General features: G+C 37.4%; 4 protein-coding genes across 5 annotated transcripts in view; 1 reads left to right on the top strand and 3 right to left on the bottom strand.

Moving 5' to 3' along the window:
• The window catches only part of LOC104823969 (lysine histidine transporter 1-like), a 3,344-nt gene extending 1,582 nt beyond the window's left edge, over window positions 1–1,762 (bottom strand). The window contains exons 1-3 of the mRNA XM_010555792.1: window positions 1,650–1,762; window positions 713–870; window positions 91–474 (exon numbers count right to left, since the gene is read on the bottom strand). Of these exons, the coding sequence (XP_010554094.1) occupies window positions 91–474; window positions 713–870; window positions 1,650–1,691 (584 nt within the window). The 5' untranslated portion in view covers window positions 1,692–1,762. The remainder of the gene's footprint in view (window positions 1–90; window positions 475–712; window positions 871–1,649) is intronic.
• Window positions 1,763–5,630: 3,868 nt separating this feature from the next.
• Window positions 5,631–7,505, top strand: LOC104823968 (prohibitin-3, mitochondrial). 2 transcript variants are annotated; one of them, XM_010555791.2, is made up of 3 exons: window positions 5,631–6,022; window positions 6,690–7,230; window positions 7,312–7,505. In XM_010555791.2, the coding sequence occupies exons 1-2, from the start codon at window positions 5,711–5,713 to the stop codon at window positions 7,218–7,220; spliced, it is 843 nt and encodes a 280-aa protein (XP_010554093.1). In that variant the 5' UTR covers window positions 5,631–5,710; the 3' UTR covers window positions 7,221–7,230; window positions 7,312–7,505. The 2 variants fall into 2 exon arrangements, with proteins under 2 accessions (XP_010554093.1, XP_010554092.1); XM_010555790.2 differs by having other exon boundaries at window positions 5,633–6,022; window positions 7,342–7,505.
• Window positions 7,506–7,844: 339 nt separating this feature from the next.
• Window positions 7,845–10,938, bottom strand: LOC104823967 (glyceraldehyde-3-phosphate dehydrogenase 1, cytosolic). Its single transcript, XM_010555788.2, has 9 exons — window positions 10,584–10,938; window positions 10,368–10,468; window positions 9,701–9,816; window positions 9,489–9,588; window positions 9,172–9,318; window positions 8,975–9,035; window positions 8,497–8,737; window positions 8,309–8,392; window positions 7,845–8,162 (listed from the first exon to the last, which is right to left on the bottom strand). The coding sequence occupies exons 1-9, from the start codon at window positions 10,609–10,611 to the stop codon at window positions 8,027–8,029; spliced, it is 1,014 nt and encodes a 337-aa protein (XP_010554090.1). The 5' UTR covers window positions 10,612–10,938; the 3' UTR covers window positions 7,845–8,026.
• A 361-nt stretch (window positions 10,939–11,299) lies between these two features.
• On the bottom strand, window positions 11,300–15,365 carry LOC104823966 (glucose-6-phosphate 1-dehydrogenase, cytoplasmic-like). The gene is made up of 16 exons (XM_010555787.2): window positions 15,141–15,365; window positions 14,535–14,758; window positions 14,364–14,449; window positions 14,202–14,265; window positions 13,930–14,116; window positions 13,694–13,851; window positions 13,551–13,619; window positions 13,403–13,461; window positions 13,259–13,295; window positions 13,038–13,109; window positions 12,788–12,935; window positions 12,370–12,465; window positions 12,172–12,242; window positions 11,979–12,094; window positions 11,771–11,816; window positions 11,300–11,666 (listed from the first exon to the last, which is right to left on the bottom strand). Exons 2-16 carry the CDS (start codon window positions 14,706–14,708, stop codon window positions 11,499–11,501), a joined length of 1,551 nt encoding a protein of 516 aa, XP_010554089.1. The 5' UTR covers window positions 14,709–14,758; window positions 15,141–15,365; the 3' UTR covers window positions 11,300–11,498.
• Window positions 15,366–17,678: the final 2,313 nt, after the last annotated feature.

Below are 17,678 nucleotides of genomic sequence, written 5' to 3'. Positions count from 1 at the left end.
TGAACCGGAACCGGATTTGGACAATACATTATACCAATCTAATGAATCTTGTTCTATTGGCAATAAACTGACAGGAACTGTCCCAATTACCTGAGAGACATAACTGCGGCGGCGAGGGAGACACCGGAGATGGAATTGAAATTGGGGAGATGAGAAAGAACGAAATGGACCGACGCGAAGATCATAATGAAATAAGTAAGCTTGATGGATTTGCAGTTTTCACAGACCAAATCATGGAACTTCTTGAGAGATTTGCCACCAGTGACCATGTAGACGATGCACACTCCGACTTCCACGATGAGCTGTTGCGGCACAACGATGTACAGACCGAGCTTTTCGCCGAACGCGTATTGACCGAGCTCGTGGTAACGGTCGAACCTCTTCCCTGGAACCATCTCGTGCATTTCCACCATTTGCCAAAGTGTGTACAGTGTTATTACCCATGACAGGACCAGTACTACCACACCTGGTCCCCTGGACATTTACAAAGGAAAATAGTTATGTTTGGTTATATTGCTTGTTAACCGACGAGTTCGGTTTGATCCGGTCCTGTAACTTTTTTTTTTGTTTCTTTTTTCAAGACAAACATTCAACCTCATGTTTAACTATAACGGAGTGTTGGTTTAAACTAGAACGGAGTGTTGGGGTTGACAGGGGTATAAATTGAAAGATTAATAAATAGGGGGTGAAATTGAGAAAATGAAAAAATTACCAGCCGAGCTCAGCCATGGCATAGGGGAGGCCGAGGACACCAGCACCGACCATGGCGGTGACATTGTGAAAAGCAGAGTACCACCATTTCGCGTTTCTCGACGATGTGATCGGCAGCCAATCATCGATCTCTTTCTGTCTCGCTAGCTTTTCGTCAATCTTGTTATTCGTCGATCACAAAAGCAAAAATTAGCAGAATTCTATGTCAAAATAGAAACAGTAAGGGTTGAAATAGAAACTATAATAAGTTTTGGGGCATTATAAGAATAAAGTAGAACTTCAGGCGTAGTTTTGTAGAATCTCTAAACTTTTGGGTAGGTTTCGGAGTTCCTATATCTTAGGAAAAGTCATGACTTAACAGGGGCCCAGCCCAGATCGTTAGATCCGGCCACACAGTGTATATCGATCCGGCGATCCCTTTACCAATTTTTATTTCATGAAAATAAAAATACCGAAATATGTATATATTTTTTTCCAAACCATTCATTGGTAGAAAAACAATTCAAACCTTTAGACAAGTCGCTACTCACGAGTCAATGTCTTACAAAAAAACGTTACGTTTTGTCAATTCATATCAGAATATATATGTAACATATAAATAGAAAATAGTGTTTGATAAGAAATTTCATCTACTAATATTCAGTAGACGTGCACCTCACAAACATTATAGATATACGTACTAATTTCAGACATCTAATTAAAAGTCTAGTATTTTAAATATCAAACATTCATAAATATAAATAGATTTCGATGTTTTTCATTGAATTTACGACGAAAATAAACCACAACTTGCACCCGAAAATAATGATTCGAACCTTTTTTCTGCATAAAAGTTTATGGATGAAACTAAATACAACTACAACGGAAAAAAAACCTAGTGTATAAACAGTAGCGGTTTTTAGAGAGAGAAGAGATTAGAGGGAGAGAGAGAGACTAACATTTCTGTGGTATGAATCTTCAGGAGGAGCTTGAGTTCCCATGGCGGCACAGAGAGATATAGAGAGGAAAGGCGAGAGGAGGAGAGAGAGACGTACAATTCTTTCACGACTTGGATATATATATATACACACATGCGTGTGATGTGTATGTACAGTGAATGTGAATGTTTAAGGAGAGAGAGAGAGAGAGAGTTCAAAAGGGAAGCTTTTTGTTTGACTTGGCAAAGTATTTTTAATTAGAGATGATGAGGGCAAAGGGTTTATGAGCTGGAATTTTCCGAATATTCAACCCACCATTACTATACCTTCATCCTTCCAAAAATGACTGTTTTTTTTTTTAATCTCGAAACCAATCTTCAATTTAATCCCATAATATCCTAGCTAATTCATCATTATATATATATATATATATGTATGTATATAGGCATGATGGTCCTCCTCTCATCTCTAGACCTTTAGGGTTCATTCCTATTTCCATATATGGGCCATGTTGTGATTAATATAGCTACCCTTGGCTTGATGATTCATTCTAAACATAGTTAAAGGGTGTGTGCATGTATATATAATACCCCAAATATATGAATAATAAATGCTATTGGTGTTTCGCTCTCTCTACCATTTCTTAGCTGCAAACGCTGGAAAATGCGTCTGCGATCCCTCTAGAACGAAGCGTTTTGCCAACGCAAACGTGTTCTATCCAAACAGTCCCTTTACTGATATTTAGGCGCAATTTCCTCTCCATTTCGTTTACTTTCTATTTTTTTTTTTTAAATCTTGTATTATCGTTGATCTTGGCGACGGATACCATATGCTTACGCTTCAGTTTTTTTTTTTATAATTTATTATTGATGAGAACTGAAAATATTGATATCTGTACACGCATGCATGCAAACACAGATGCTTATATGTATTCGTTCCTTTCAGAAACAACGCGAATATGGAGATCCGAAATCAATAGTTGAGATTATTCAAATTTAAAAATATATATATATATATGAAGTGCTTGGAAAATCTTCAAATTATCTAACAAATAGAATAACTAAATAACCAGTTGCTGTATATACGAAAGATATTTCAAAATTGTTTGTAAATACATATATATTTTTTTGGGTAACCGGGTTTCCTGGGCCGAGGCCCAAACTAATTCCGGGGTCGGAAGCTAGCCATGTGGTTTGAATTATGCGCTCTCTCCCCAGCCTGAGATTCGAACTCGGGATGGAACAAACGCTTTGCGTCCCGTTTAATCGGTTGAACTACCAGATTGGGTTTAAATACATATATTATTCACCGTGATGGGTAACTAATTGATGTAAACATTTTATGTACATGTTTGTGGGATTCACGCAACTTGGTACAGTATATCGATGGAGCAATGATTAATTTATAGAATTCATTTAAGACATTTTCTGCCGAATTAATTAAAATACAATTTCTTAATATTCGATCATACGCACCCAATGTCCATCTTACATGTATAACCTTATTGCCACACACACACACACACACACATATATATATATATATATTAACTGAAGGAGCTCATGTATTTTTTTTATTCACTTACAAGGTTCATTTTTCCCAAAACCTCATGTTTATTTTTTTTTTTCTGCCATTTTGCTTTAAATAACAAATTTGAATACGTCCTATATTGGATTATAATTTATAATGAAAAGGAAAGGGAAGGTTCGTGGAAATGCCAAATGACAAATGGAACGAGGAAGACTCGGAGAAATTGTCGGTCAATGAAGAATCGTTTCACTTCACGGCTCATTAATTTTAATATTTATTTGTAATCGTATTATATTTTTGTGTCTAGCAGTCAAGTGGGTTATCCCCCATTAATGAATTAAATTTTATAGGTCTTTTTTTGGCCATTCTTACACATATATATGTGTAAACATTGCATAATTATTTGATACCTACAATATTATTGATTGATTATTTAAGGACATCATCTATTGTTAGGGGCTCAACTAAAATAATTGTGCTTGCTAATAACTATAATTGTTGATATTCCACAATGTGTTATTTATTATATTGTTTGCTTCTCTAGCTGTTCATTTATAAAAAAAAATAATGAATTCACAGATGATTAGTATCATAAATATAGTTTAAATTTGATTAAAAACAGATAAATTAATAAATTATAGTTTTTTTCAAGTTTTCTGATCGGATTACTATGTTAAAATTAAAGATCACATACACACACACACAATATATATGTGTGTATATATATATATATAAGTTTTTTTTCCCGGAAAAGGGCAAAGAAAAAACTTAGATTCTCTGCATCACTTTGACACTGAAACTTCGTTGAATTTCATTATATAAGTAAACACGATCAACTTTAACCAAAAAAAAAAAAGAAGTAAACACGATCAAATAAAGAATGAAATATATATGTTGTTTGTGTGCATTGGAGAAATGAATAATACACGCGTTCACCCTGCAAACAAGGGTTGGGTTGTAGGTCAACTTTTAGGATATGGAAAACAAAAATATAAAAAATACTCATTCATTTATATTTGTTGAAAATAAAATAAAAAATAAAAAAATATTAAAAGTGTGTAGCTTTTACGCCATTTTCTCTTATTTTTTTAATGATATTTGATAAGTTTATTTGTCTGCTTTTCCAAAAAAAAAAAAGTTTATTTGGCTGCGAATCAAAAATTGAAGTTAAATGTTCCTTGGGTGTGTCGGGTGGATTGAATACCTAAAATCCAATTTGAATAATCAGTATTTTAATTATATCGAATTTTAAGTAAAATCAGATTAAATCCAAAATTTGAAATTTTAATTGAAATTTTAATTTTGCAATTAATTATCTTGTTTTAAAAATAAGTATTTTTATATGGAAATTGGACGTAATATGAATTGATACCAAAATGCGATACAGTTTAAAATAAAATATATATGTTTTTTTAATAATATGAATTCAAAATTATATTTTTTCATTAGAAATCCCAATAAATTGCAGCATGATAAGATATTAAAAAGGGGAATGTGAAATAATTAAAATCAAAATTGGACAGCGAAACATTTGACATTTCAATAACGTGCTTAGGTCACCGTGCGACTTTCTGATTCTATTACTTGGCCACTCTAATAATAATAATAATAATAATAATCATCATAATAATAATAACAATAACAATAACAATAATATTAGCAGTAGTAGTAGTAGCAGTAGCAATAATAATAATAATAATAATAATAATAATAATAATCATAATAATAATAATAATAATAATAATAATAATAATAATAATAATAATAATAATAATAATAATAATAATAATAATAATAATAATAATAATAATAATAATAATAATAATAATAATAATAATAATAATAATAATAATAATAATAATAATAATAATAATAATAATAATAATAATAATAATAATAATAATAATAATAATAAGTTACGCCCACTCATATGTAGCAAATTTAAATTTTGAGTTGAGTATATTCTGTGATATGTTTATTGAATCAAATTTTATTATTGTATGTATATTTGTATGCCGGCGTATATACAATGGAAGTGTTGTAAAAAAAAATTAGATTTCCTTTGACAAGGTTGTAAGTAGATGAGTTTGGGACCGATTGTTTTTTAGTTTGAATTTTTTGTTTTTAAATGTTTATTCAGTTCGAATTTTGTTGGGATTCGATTCAGAAAAGATTTGTTATAAAAATATCTATTTTTTAAAATATGGTTTTGCTCATTTTTTATATTTATTCATATGGTGTGGTTGCTGTTCTTGTTGTTGTTATGTTTATTTAAATTTAATTTATTTTTTATTTTTATAAAATTATCAGGCTCGGATCAGCATCATGCGGCTTCAATGTTTATATTATGGGCCCAAAACCAGCATCATCTATCATTAATTTGGGCCGAAAGTTAAAGTTTAACTTTTAACTTTCGGCCCATGTGAGGCTTGTTCAAAGCCACTTCCCGTCTCTCTCTCTAGAATCATCTCATTCATAAACCCTAGCAAACCCCATTTCTCTCTCTCTCACGTTTTCGTCTTGTTCCAACCTCCAAGGCATCGAGAAGCGAAATGGGAAGCCAACAAGCAGCGGTTTCGTTCCTATCGAACCTCGCCAAGGCGGCGTTCGGGCTCGGCACGGCGGCAACCGTGGTGAACGCGTCGCTGTTCACGGTCGATGGTGGCGAGAGGGCGGTGCTCTTCGACCGGTTCAGGGGAGTATTGGATCAGACGGTGGGTGAAGGCACTCATTTCCTGGTCCCGTGGCTTCAGAGACCGTTCATCTTCGACATCCGTACGAGGCCTCACACTTTCTCATCCGTCTCCGGTACCAAGGATCTCCAGATGGTTCATCTCACCCTTCGTGTTCTCTCTCGCCCTGAGGTAGATCAAATCCTGCTTCTTTTCAAGTTTTTGTTGTCGAATTTGCCTTGGTTTCTCTAGATCGTGTTTGATTCCGTTGATGATGTCCGATGAGATTTCAAATGTTTCGGGTGTTGTTGGTGACGATGTTTCTATTTTAGGGTTCAGGGTTTTGGGTGTTCCGATTTCATGGATCACTGTTTTATCTGAGTAAGAATTCGGACTAAAAGAGGTGGAATTGTTTTTTTACTCGATTGCTGCATAGATTAAACTGCTCCTATTTAAGATTATATATAACCTCGGAGATTATAGTTTACATATGATTTGGGACTCCGATATGCTTCCGCAGTGTTCGACAAACTGGCTGGCAAATCTGCTTTTCCATCTGCAATCTACATTTTATCAATTCATTATGTTATATACCCTGGATGCTTGTGAGAACGACCCTTGGATCAAGGAACGTGGAATCGTTTTTACTCCAGAGCTGAATGTTTCAGAAAGAAAACCTTATAAGCTACTCCCTGACTTTCTACTATGATCAAAGTATACACTACAGATTGATTAGTTTCTCTTGAAGCATAATGTATGCCTGCAACATGTTGTGCCGCATTTTCATGTTTTTTCTGGCATTTATACTTTGGAGATTTATGGGTTCATGTGTTTATTATATGGTGATTAAATGTTGAAGGAATCGCGTCTGCCGTACATTTTTCAAACCTTGGGCCTGGAGTACGATGAGAAGGTTCTTCCCTCGATAGGTAACGAGGTCTTGAAGGCAGTGGTGGCTCAGTTCAACGCTGACCAGCTCCTCACGGAGCGTCCCCAGGTCTCAGCGCTTGTCCGGGAGTCCTTGATCAGAAGGGCCAAGGACTTCAACATCGTGCTGGATGATGTAGCAATCACACACTTGTCGTATGGTGTGGAGTTCTCGAGGGCAGTAGAGCAGAAGCAGGTGGCGCAACAGGAGGCTGAAAGGTCGAAGTTTGTGGTGATGAAGGCTGATCAGGAGAGGAGGGCTGCTGTTATAAGAGCAGAGGGTGAGAGTGAGGCTGCTCAGTTGATCTCTGATGCAACGGCGAAGGCAGGTATGGGACTGATCGAGCTCAGGAGGATCGAGGCTTCGAGGGAGATTGCTGCTACACTTGCTAGGTCTCCCAACGTGGCTTACCTTCCCGGTGGACAAAGCATGCTCTTTGCCTTGAACCCTTCTACCCGTTGAGGGAAATTTGGTAAGTTCTTTCCATAACTCTCCTTGGAAATCTTGGTTGTTTTTGGGACTGAGGTCTTGATATTGATGTGTTGTCTGACAGATTGTGGTGTGTGTGTGCGTGTAACTGCAGGCGGAGTATGGCAAGACATGGCATGATCTTTTATGTCTGTGAATCTTCTTAAATCATAAATGAGGTTTTATGGCTTCTGTTTCTGATGAACTCTTTTGTGAAAAGAAATTTCTGCGGTGTTCCTGACTCTTTGCAGAATTATTCTTACCCTTGAAACGACTCTCTCTATCTCTCCCCCCCCCCCCTCACAGTTGCGTGTACGCGTGACTGATTCAATCTGGAAATGTGCGAATTTTTCTATTATATATATATATGTTCTCTGTGTAGGTATTTCATTCAATTCATGTGATTTTGAATGTGAGCCCACAATTTGCATGTGTGTGTATATATATATATATATATAATAAAAGTGGCACTTGGAATCCATATGGGTATTCTTCCTTTTTCGCCATCTTGATGTGATCATGTTGGTTCGCATGGTCATGGTCATGCCCCGAGTGTCCGAGAAAACGGCTCTGTTCTAACCGTTCACTGTTTGTAGGATTATATAATTTATCTATGCATAAAAAAAAAGCTGTAGATAGGTTTTGAGAAAGCAAATGTAATGTAATAAAGCCGAAGAGTAAAAATGTGATAAGATTATTCGTGTAGGCTAAGGAAAGCATGATGCTATTACGCATTGTTTATTTGGGTCAGAGAATAATGATAACAATGGCTTGATATTTGGAGAGGGTGAGGGAGGTCATCAGTTGAGGGAGGCGATGTGGCGGACCAAGTCGACGACACGGTTGCTGTAGCCCCACTCGTTGTCGTACCACGACACTATTTTCACGAAGTTGTCGTTCAGCGCTATTCCCGCCTTCGCGTCGAATATGCTCGACCTGTCCATCCATCACCCATCATGCCATGATTCATCATACGAAAACATGGTTTTTTTTTTTTTTTTTTTTTTAAATACAGCTCGATTATTCAGACGTTAAAACTATGGCTCATTGGGGTCGGCCGTACAATCAACACACGTACGTACCTGCTATCGCCGACAAAGTCGGAGGATACGACGTCGTCCTCCGTGTAGCCAAGAATTCCCTTCATACTCCCTTCAGATGCCTCTCTGCATCATCATCATCATATGTAGAAATCTCTGTTTGTACGGAATGGAAATATATAATCACACAAGAAGAAGAAGAAGAAGAAGGCGTCAGTGGTTATACATACTTGAGGGCGGATTTGATGGAGTCGTAGGAGGCATTCTTGGAGAGCCTAACGGTGAGATCGACGACGGAGACATCCACTGTCGGAACACGGAATGCCATTCCGGTCAGCTTCCCGTTGAGTTCGGGAAGAACCTTCCCTACGGCCTTGGCCGCTCCAGTGCTGCTCGGTATTATGTTAAAGCTCGCAGCCCTTCCCCCTCTCCAGTCCTTCATCGACGGCCCATCCACCGTCTTCTGCGTCGCTTTTTTTATTCATTCATAAAAGAAAAAAAAACAAACTTATTAGGTATTGGTTTTACTTCGTACCACTGCATGATACAAACTAGGAGTAAGTGTGTGATCACGGATATGTGATTTTCGGATTACTCAAATCCGAATTTGAATATCTTGGATTCGTTTTTGTTAGGTATCCAAATTCGAGGTTCAAATACGAAATTTAAAACTTTTTCTCAAAATATGTAGGATTTCGAGTAACTAACCGGTCATGGAGTGAACGGTGGTCATGAGACCCTCCACGATCCCAAACTTGTCGTTGATCACCTATCCATCCATACCCATCTCATATTTAGAATATATATACATGAACATGCCTGTATGTTCCTCCTCGATCGAAGAACAGAAACGTTGTCTGATCATTTGTGGATAAGAAAGAGTAAAAACAACGGGAGAGAGAGACCTTAGCCAAAGGAGCAAGACAGTTGGTGGTGCAGCTTGCGTTGGAGACGATATTGAGGTCGCTGGTGTATTCTTTCTCGTTCACACCCACCACAAACATTGGAGCGTCTTTGCTCGGTGCCGATATTATCACCTTCTTCGCTCCCCCCTTCAAAAACCACCCCACACCATTTTTCTTTGTAAATCCACCAAATCACAGTTTATATATGAAGGCTTTCTTGAAATGATATCTTTGAAAACTTTTCCATGTCAACAAACAGAACGGAGATGGCATGTTCTTAGATAAGGTTTCAGGCAGAAAATAGCTTTACAGAAAACCTTAATGTGAGCGGCAGCTTTGTCCTTATCGGTGAAAACTCCCGTGGATTCCACGACGAACTCAGCTCCAGCCTCACCCCATGGAATCTCCTCGGGATTCCTATCAATCATCCAACCAAACATTAGAACAGACACTTTATATTCAGATAAGAACATTGGTCTGAAGGAGCAAACAAAGCAAATATAAGGGCAAAGTTTCGGCATTACAAAACCTGGAACCAAAGACAGTAACAGGCTTTTCGCCAAACAGAAGGGTCTTGGAATCTTTCACCTTCACTTCATGGTGCTTCCAGTGACCATGAACACTGTCGTATTTGAACATATATGTCTACATGATACCCAGAAAGGAAAGAGTAAAGAGCAAATCAATGATCATAACCTCCAAATCTCGGACTTCTTTTCAACGTTTTGACCGAAATTAAAGTTAGAAGCTTGAAGGAATAACTAAAAGAATCCAATAAAATGTCTTCAGATCTTGCATACATTCATCATACACAAATACACGAAGCATTCTAGATTCTTGAATTCCATCATACTTGTACTGTTGTACACAAATCATTTGAAAACATTTCAGGAAAAAGGGTAAAGTTTTAAACTGGGTATACAAGAAATCTCTTGAATTATTGTTAGAAGAACTGGTTTGAATCTTGCATTCTGTAGGAGAAAACTTCCTTCTTTCATTACAAGTTGTAGAAATCCAGCATTTCCAATTTGTTTATTAGAAATCCTAACGTTTTCGCTCCAAACAAAGGATTAAAAACTCGAGCAAACCATGATCAATCTCTGAAGACTGATCGCAAACCCTAAGTCCCCAACCGATCAACCATAGGGATAAATATCCTTACAGAGCAAGCAAGATGTTAAGACAGAACATGGTACCATGTACTCGGTGGTGATGAACGGATCATTGACGGCGACAAGCTCCACATCGTCGCTCTGCAGAGCAACCCTCGCCACCAATCGACCAATTCTTCCAAATCCTTCGCGTAATTAGACCCAAAGCAGAACAATCACAAACATGGCCCGAGATCGAAATCTCCTAGAACAAACACATCGAGAAATGGCAAAGAATAAAAGACCGAAGAAACGTATTACCGTTGATTCCGATCTTGATTTTCGCCATTGTTGAAGCAGAGAAGAGAAAGCGAAACAAAAATGAGTGCAAACGAGCAGTGCGGCGAAAACGCTATGTCTATGAATATATAGACACACATATATGAACTGGGTCCCACTTGAGAAGCGGCTTAGAATGCGTGGGACCATTCATCTATACATGGTTCCGTTAGAGGAATCCTAGTTTTCAGGGTTAGCTTCTGTGTCCGTAATAATGGCCTATCAGCTAAAAGCTTCACTGCATAACTAAGCAACGGATCAAAAACAAGAGAGCAAAACAAAAAGGTGAGATGGGAGAGACAGTGTCCGCCCGGTGAATGTAACCCTAACCCTCGTCATGTCTGGTCCCTTTTGGGAGCGACATTATCAGAAACTGTCGTTTTGAGGAAAAAAACATAAAGCTTTCATCTTTTGACTTGAGAAATTTTCAAATACTCGACCTTTACGTGCTTCTCAATCATTTTGGATGAAATATGATATGGATCGTTCTTAATACTGCCTGGGTTTTTAGTGAATTGGAATCTCCGGACAAACTTGATGATCGATTCATGTGTTGTTTCCTTATCCTGAAAGTAATGCCACTCTTCCTTCTAACTCGCCCTTCTGTTTCTTTTTCACCGATGTTCATCCAAAATCTTTCATTTCTTTCCCAGAAATTTCTATCATGGATTGAACCAACACAGTAATAGTCCTTGAAATAGAAATAATATATATATGAGATTTCGATATCATACGCCTCAAAATTACGAACCAAGTCCTCTGGATTCACATACAAACACCAACCTCAACGGCAGTATTTATTCAGCTGGACCAAAGCTTTCTCACTTGTCCCCTGTGCCCATATACGGCTATACAAATATATATCTATATATAGATATGTGTGTGTGAATATGGATTTTAGAGTGTAGGAGGGATCCAGATGTAGCCATGGGTCTGAATGTAACCAGCTTTTGCAAGCAGCTCGTCGGCTTCTACGGGACCTCGGCTACCTGGTTTGTACGGAATCGGCTTCAACTCCCCGTCGTCGATTCTGTGAAGCAGCGGAGTAAATATCTCCCATGCGACCTGTCCGAAAATAATGTGAAAACCATATATTATGTAAAATCTGTCAAAGTTTTTCGAACTTTTCCTAAAACAAATCGACTTCGATTCCCAAACGATAATATTACCTTTAGTTCATCTCGGCGAACGAAATGCTGTTGGTCCCCTCGGATTCTGCAGAAAGAATGAATGGGACAGTTCAGAAATTACATATGATCGAAAGATACGATATTTATCGTAAACAAACAGCTTTTTTAGTATTGACCCGGATAAAAATGTGGAACGGTGAAAGGCCATCAAAAAAATATGGACAGTTAGGTGATATAGAATACTTACGTGTCGAGAATTAGACGCTCATATGCCTCGGGGATCGACATTCCCTGGTAACGTTGTCGGTATGAAAGGTCTAGTTCGCTCTGTACAGTTGACATCTCGAGACCCGGTTGCTTAACCTGCATATCAAATACATAACGATGATTAAAACGGTTAACGGCATATTTTGCAACGGTTAATGGTATAAAGAACTTACAGTCAGTTTCATGTACATGGCTTCGGAAGGCTGCAAGCGTATTACGAATTCGTTCCTTCCTTGCTTTTGACCTGTTCCGAACGAAAAAAAACTCTCGATAAACACAATCGAAAGCGTAATTTTCAAATCTAGAATGATGTGTTAGGGTAAAAAAAAGAAGAGTTTAAGACAACATTATTTGGGACATGAGGGAGTTACATTTGAATATGTCGCCGGGGACATCCTTGAACTGAACGCGTATCTCGGCCTTTCTCGAGTTCAATGCCTTTCCGGCCTTTACTATAAACGGAACACCTGAAAGGAAAAAAATTGTTCAGCAAATCAATTGGAAAGTAACAATGGAGAAAGAAACACACATGAAGAGGACACATTTTCTCTGTCAGCCAATGGATGATATGAAGTAACACATTCTATTAGTGATAAACATGAATATCGATATATTTGTAATTTTCTATATCTTGATCCGAACTCGTGTGTGTGTATATATATATATATATATCTGTATAATATTCGTTTTCTCTCTTAATTCTCCCAAATCACTTAAATAAATCAACAAAGATGTTTATATCTATGTTGTTATTCTATGAAAGGGTAAGAGTGGAATGGAATGGTCTACCTTCCCATCTTTCGTTATGAATGCGAAGGACCATCGTAGCAAAAGTCGGAGTGTTGGAGTCATCGGGGACGGTCGGGTCATCCTTATACCCTTCATACTGTCCAAGAACCACCTCTTCGTCTTTTATAGGGAGCACCGATTGAAGCACCTGAGAGGTTTGCTCAAGAATCAGCCGCATTCTATTTACTTGTTTAACGATGAAAAAAAAAGACATCGTTACATAAAATACGATCATAAGAATATGTCCCACCTTCACTTTCTCATCCCGGATGTGCTCGGGCTTAAGAGATATCGGTTTCTCCATGGCGACAAGGCAAAGAACCTGCAGCTAACTAAACTTTGTTCATATATATATATATGGATGCATTTTTCTAATGGAGTTGTATGATTCAAGAACGAAACAAACACGTTTTTTTAGGGAAAATCACGTTCTAGATTTCGAGAAATAAAATCTCTCTATGCGGCAACTACCTGGAGCAGATGGTTTTGAATAATATCACGGATGATTCTGAAATAAACGAACGTAAACATTTGATCAGAACCTCGAAGATATTCTCCGCTTCATCTACATCCCGAGGAAAGGCAAACCGAGAAAAAATATTCGGAAAGTAATACCCGTATTCATCGAAATATCCACCCCGCCCTTTGGTTCCGAAATCTTCCCTGAATACAATCTGCCCAAAGAGCATTTGAAAGTTACACGAATTCACCCCCTAAACAAATGGTTTGGAATTTTTTTAAACGTAAGCTTAGCATTTCTCACCTGCACGTTATCGATGTTGTCTCGGTTCCACAGTGGTAAAAACAAGCGATTGGCAAACCGGAGGACTAACTGAAAGTGACGAAAGGGTCAGTAGATCTCATTACCGGTATGAAGTAACAAAATCGACGAGAGTAAATGTTTACCATATTCTGGACCAATTCCTTTCCTAGATAGTGATCGATACGGTATATTTGAGATTCGGTAAACAGCTCTCCGATCTGAGAACTCAGCTGCTCTGCAGATTCCAAGTCCTTGCCGAATGGCTTCTCAACAACGATTCGAGTCCATCCACCGAGGTCGGCTGGAAAGATTACAAGCTAAGCTCAGAGAAAATATCTCGCGAAACCCGAAACCTAACTTGTCGACGAAAAGAACTCACATTTGTTCATGCAACATGTCTTGATCATCTTGCAGACAGAAGGGTAAACCGAGGGAGGAAGCGCAAGGTAAAACAACCTCCTGGAAGACCCTTCGGAACTATTTCTCGAGATTTCGTGCTCCGAAATTGCCTTGTCTAATCTCCGGAATCCCTCCTCGGAATCATAAGACCCGTTCACGTACTTTATCTACAGCACAGACCCGATACGATGACGGAGTCATGGAGATGGATTCATGCAAATGGATATGCCTTCGAAAGGGGGAGGGACTAACCAGCTGAAGAAACTCTGACAAAGCTTCTGCTTGGTCTGATGCATTCTTTTCATCAACAAGGTATCTGCATAAATTGCATCAGGTAAAACTCAGGATCAAAACCAAACAGTTAACGAAATTCTGCTCGATAATTCGAACGAAACTAGAGACAGATGATCTTACTCACGAATCCGAGATCTCAAGTCTTGATCAGAAATCTTAGTTCTAGCATAACCAAAGATGTAAACTTCATCCTGTCTGAGAAACCCCTGCTCAAGAAACCGGAAAAAGGTAACTAAGATCCAACAATGGACGATCCAGAAATGAAACCCTAATCACGTAAAGTATTAAGACCTGGAGATATAAGTGGAAAAGCGCGGGGAAAGTCTTCTTCTTGGCAAGATCACCCGAGGCACCAAGCACAATGATTGAGAGGCAACCAGTTTCTGGGACATCATCGTATTCTCGTACGAACGAATCATTCCTGAAACTGGATCTTTTCTGGATATGCCACTGACCAGATTCCATCTTCCACGAGATTCACCTCCAAAAGCTAACACACACAACAACCAAGCAAGCTGCGGGAAATGAACGAGAATAAGAACTTCCAAAATGAATGAAAATTTTTTCAGGTGGCGTAGATTCTGCAGTGGAATCGAATGCTACGAGAGATTAATCATAAATCATAAGCCAAAGCAACCCCCATGAATCATTTCATCGCAAATTGACAAAGTTAGAATCATAATGCACGATTTAATCCAAATAGGGAGCAGAAATCCAAAATCCGAGCAGAATCTAGTTAACAGAGACGGAGAAACACCAAAATCAGACAGGGAAACGACGAGACTCCGTTGCATGGGCCGAAATTCGCGAGGAAATCAAAAGAAACTGATCAGATATCAAAACCCAGCTTAATTCTCGAACCGAACGTTCAAAAAACACGACCAGAGAGAAAGCAACCTGAAAGCACGAGCTCGGACTCCGGCGAGAACGATGATTCTGGGAAAACGATAGAAACGGCGCGAGAATCAGCTTGGGAGAGACGGAGAACGAGAGAGAGAGAGAGGGAGGTATTTATGGCGGAATGAGAGGCGAACTAATATGGTTGGCGCTTTCGTCAAACGTTGACTCCTCTTTCTCCTTTGGCATTCTCTCAGTCGCTTCACGCCTCCTCTCCTGTAACAGACAACGCATACTTCCTTCGTAATAAACATATTATATACGAAATTGCCGATTTTTTTTTAAAAAATTTCGATAAAAAAAATATTTTTCTTATTCAGAGCAGCCGAAAAAAATACTGTAAAATTACAATTTATTTTCATTTGTAGAAAATATGAGAAAAATAATACGTTTTCAAAAATAATTAGGTAGATGTTTCATTGAGATTATCTAGAGGATTGTCATGATTAATATTTTAAATATTGATGCAAACGTTGAATATCGGTTCACGTGGCATAAAAAAAAGTTGAAATTTGGTTCATCATTTATATGATCAAAATAAAACGAGTATATTAAACTAAGTGCATGTGAATATTGAAAAAAAAAAAGAAGATAAACTATGCATGAGAGAAAAAAAATACTCTATATCTTTATATAAGGTTATGAAATGATTGTTTATTGGGCAATGTTTTTGTTTCGATATAGAAATTTTTATTTTAAAATATTTAATACCATAATTAGGGCGTCTTCTATAAATTTGCAGAATTCACACCTCAAAGGGGAGTGGATACGAGAACACAAATGGATATATGCACAAATCAAAAGTTAAAAACAACAAAACCATTAGAAACAAATAAAAATCAATTCTTTAATTAGGATTATAATGATACGTAGTATTTAGGACAACATTTTAATTAAATTTAATCATACATCCATATAAACAGGTTGGTGGTTGGGGACGTTGACAACTTGAACGTCGACCATAAGATCTAACGCCGATGTTACATGTCTTCTAGAAATATTATTGTATGTAATAATAAAAGAGATACAAGTTCATCCGCCCATCTTTTCTTCTGCAACACGACCTTTTTTGCATCAAGAAACGGAACACGATCTTGAAATTGGGTAAACGCACCAATATACACAGAATAAAAAAAAACAAGAAAAAATGCATATAAAATGAAGTAGAATGTATTTAAAATACAGATTTATATTATTTATTTATATAAAATATAAGAGAACAATAATGGCGAGGGAGGGTGGTTGAGACCATCCACCACGACGGTCCGAGAAAGAGTCCGTGTAATTGTGAATGGGAAATCTAAGGAACATGGTTTGGTGTTCTGGTGCGCGATTTGACGTTGCAGGTTCACATGAATGAAAATCACACTACTACAGCACTGGGACCACTTCTCCAACCATATGATGCCACGTGTCACTCCAAAAAAGTCAAATCTTGAGTTGAGATACAAGGATTTGTTTAATTTGGTCGAGTTTTTTTTTTTTCTTTCAAAATATTATTTTGATTTCGTTGTAGTGTTGTTTAGATTCGATTTTTTAGTCTAAAAAGTTACTTTTTTGACTTCATAAGATTCTGTTATTTTTGTTTTAGGATACAGTTCATGTATATCTGATTTTGAAATTCAGATAAATTCTAATAACATAGATACGGACTAATGGACCGAACCGTGGGTTATAATTATATGAAACCAATATTCTACGTACGGCCCAACAAAAATACAAAAACTAAAAAGGAGTACAGATTTCAAAACTCATATGCCCACAAAATGGACATGGCTTTAAGATGGGCCTTTCGAAAGATAAACACTGAAATGGATGGGCCCACATCATAAACGACAAGACACACGTGTCTACGTACGTATAGAGTTACAGATAAAACATTTCCAAATTCCATTTTTGAGAAATATCGTTTGGTTTTTTCTTCTGCGGTTCTTTTTCAATCTGTGTTTCTGGTTAAACCTAGAAGAACATTGAAATTTATGTGATAGGGTATTTTTGTCAATCTACATCTATATTTCTAGAAATACATCATACGACATACGCCATCATGTTTTATTAACAATAGGGATTAGAGTCTGATATTTGAATGCAAACGCAATAATGGATTTTATATTTTATTAGGATAAATTATAGGGAAAATGGCAAAAACCCACACAGATTATACCAAATGTGTAAAATTAGTACATCAATTTTTAATTTGACAAAATCCTCCATCCGATTTCAAATTTTCCCAATTTCCAGCATCGATTGTTTTGGAAATTTCCAATTAGCACCGTAAAGGGAATTGACCCTGCCACATCAGCACTGCATGTTGATGTGTCACCACTCATCGAAAAATATGCCACGTAGGATGACACGTTACCTGCCACGTCACCAGTTCGGTTATTGTAATCGGTTCATTTAATTTAACCGGTTAAGTGGAAACCGATTTTTTTTTAAAAAAAAAGAGGAAACCCTAAATCAGAAAAGAGGAAACCCTCTCTCCTCTCCTCTCTGCTTCTCTCTCCTCCTCTGGTGCTGGAAAACTTCTCCTGTGAG

This window comes from Tarenaya hassleriana, unplaced genomic scaffold (genome assembly GCF_000463585.1).
Source record: "Tarenaya hassleriana unplaced genomic scaffold, ASM46358v1 Cleome4, whole genome shotgun sequence".
Classification (NCBI taxonomy): domain Eukaryota; kingdom Viridiplantae; phylum Streptophyta; class Magnoliopsida; order Brassicales; family Cleomaceae; genus Tarenaya; species Tarenaya hassleriana.
The sequence above is the reverse complement of the archived record's forward strand: the minus strand, read 5'-3'. Positions and strand labels throughout refer to the sequence as shown.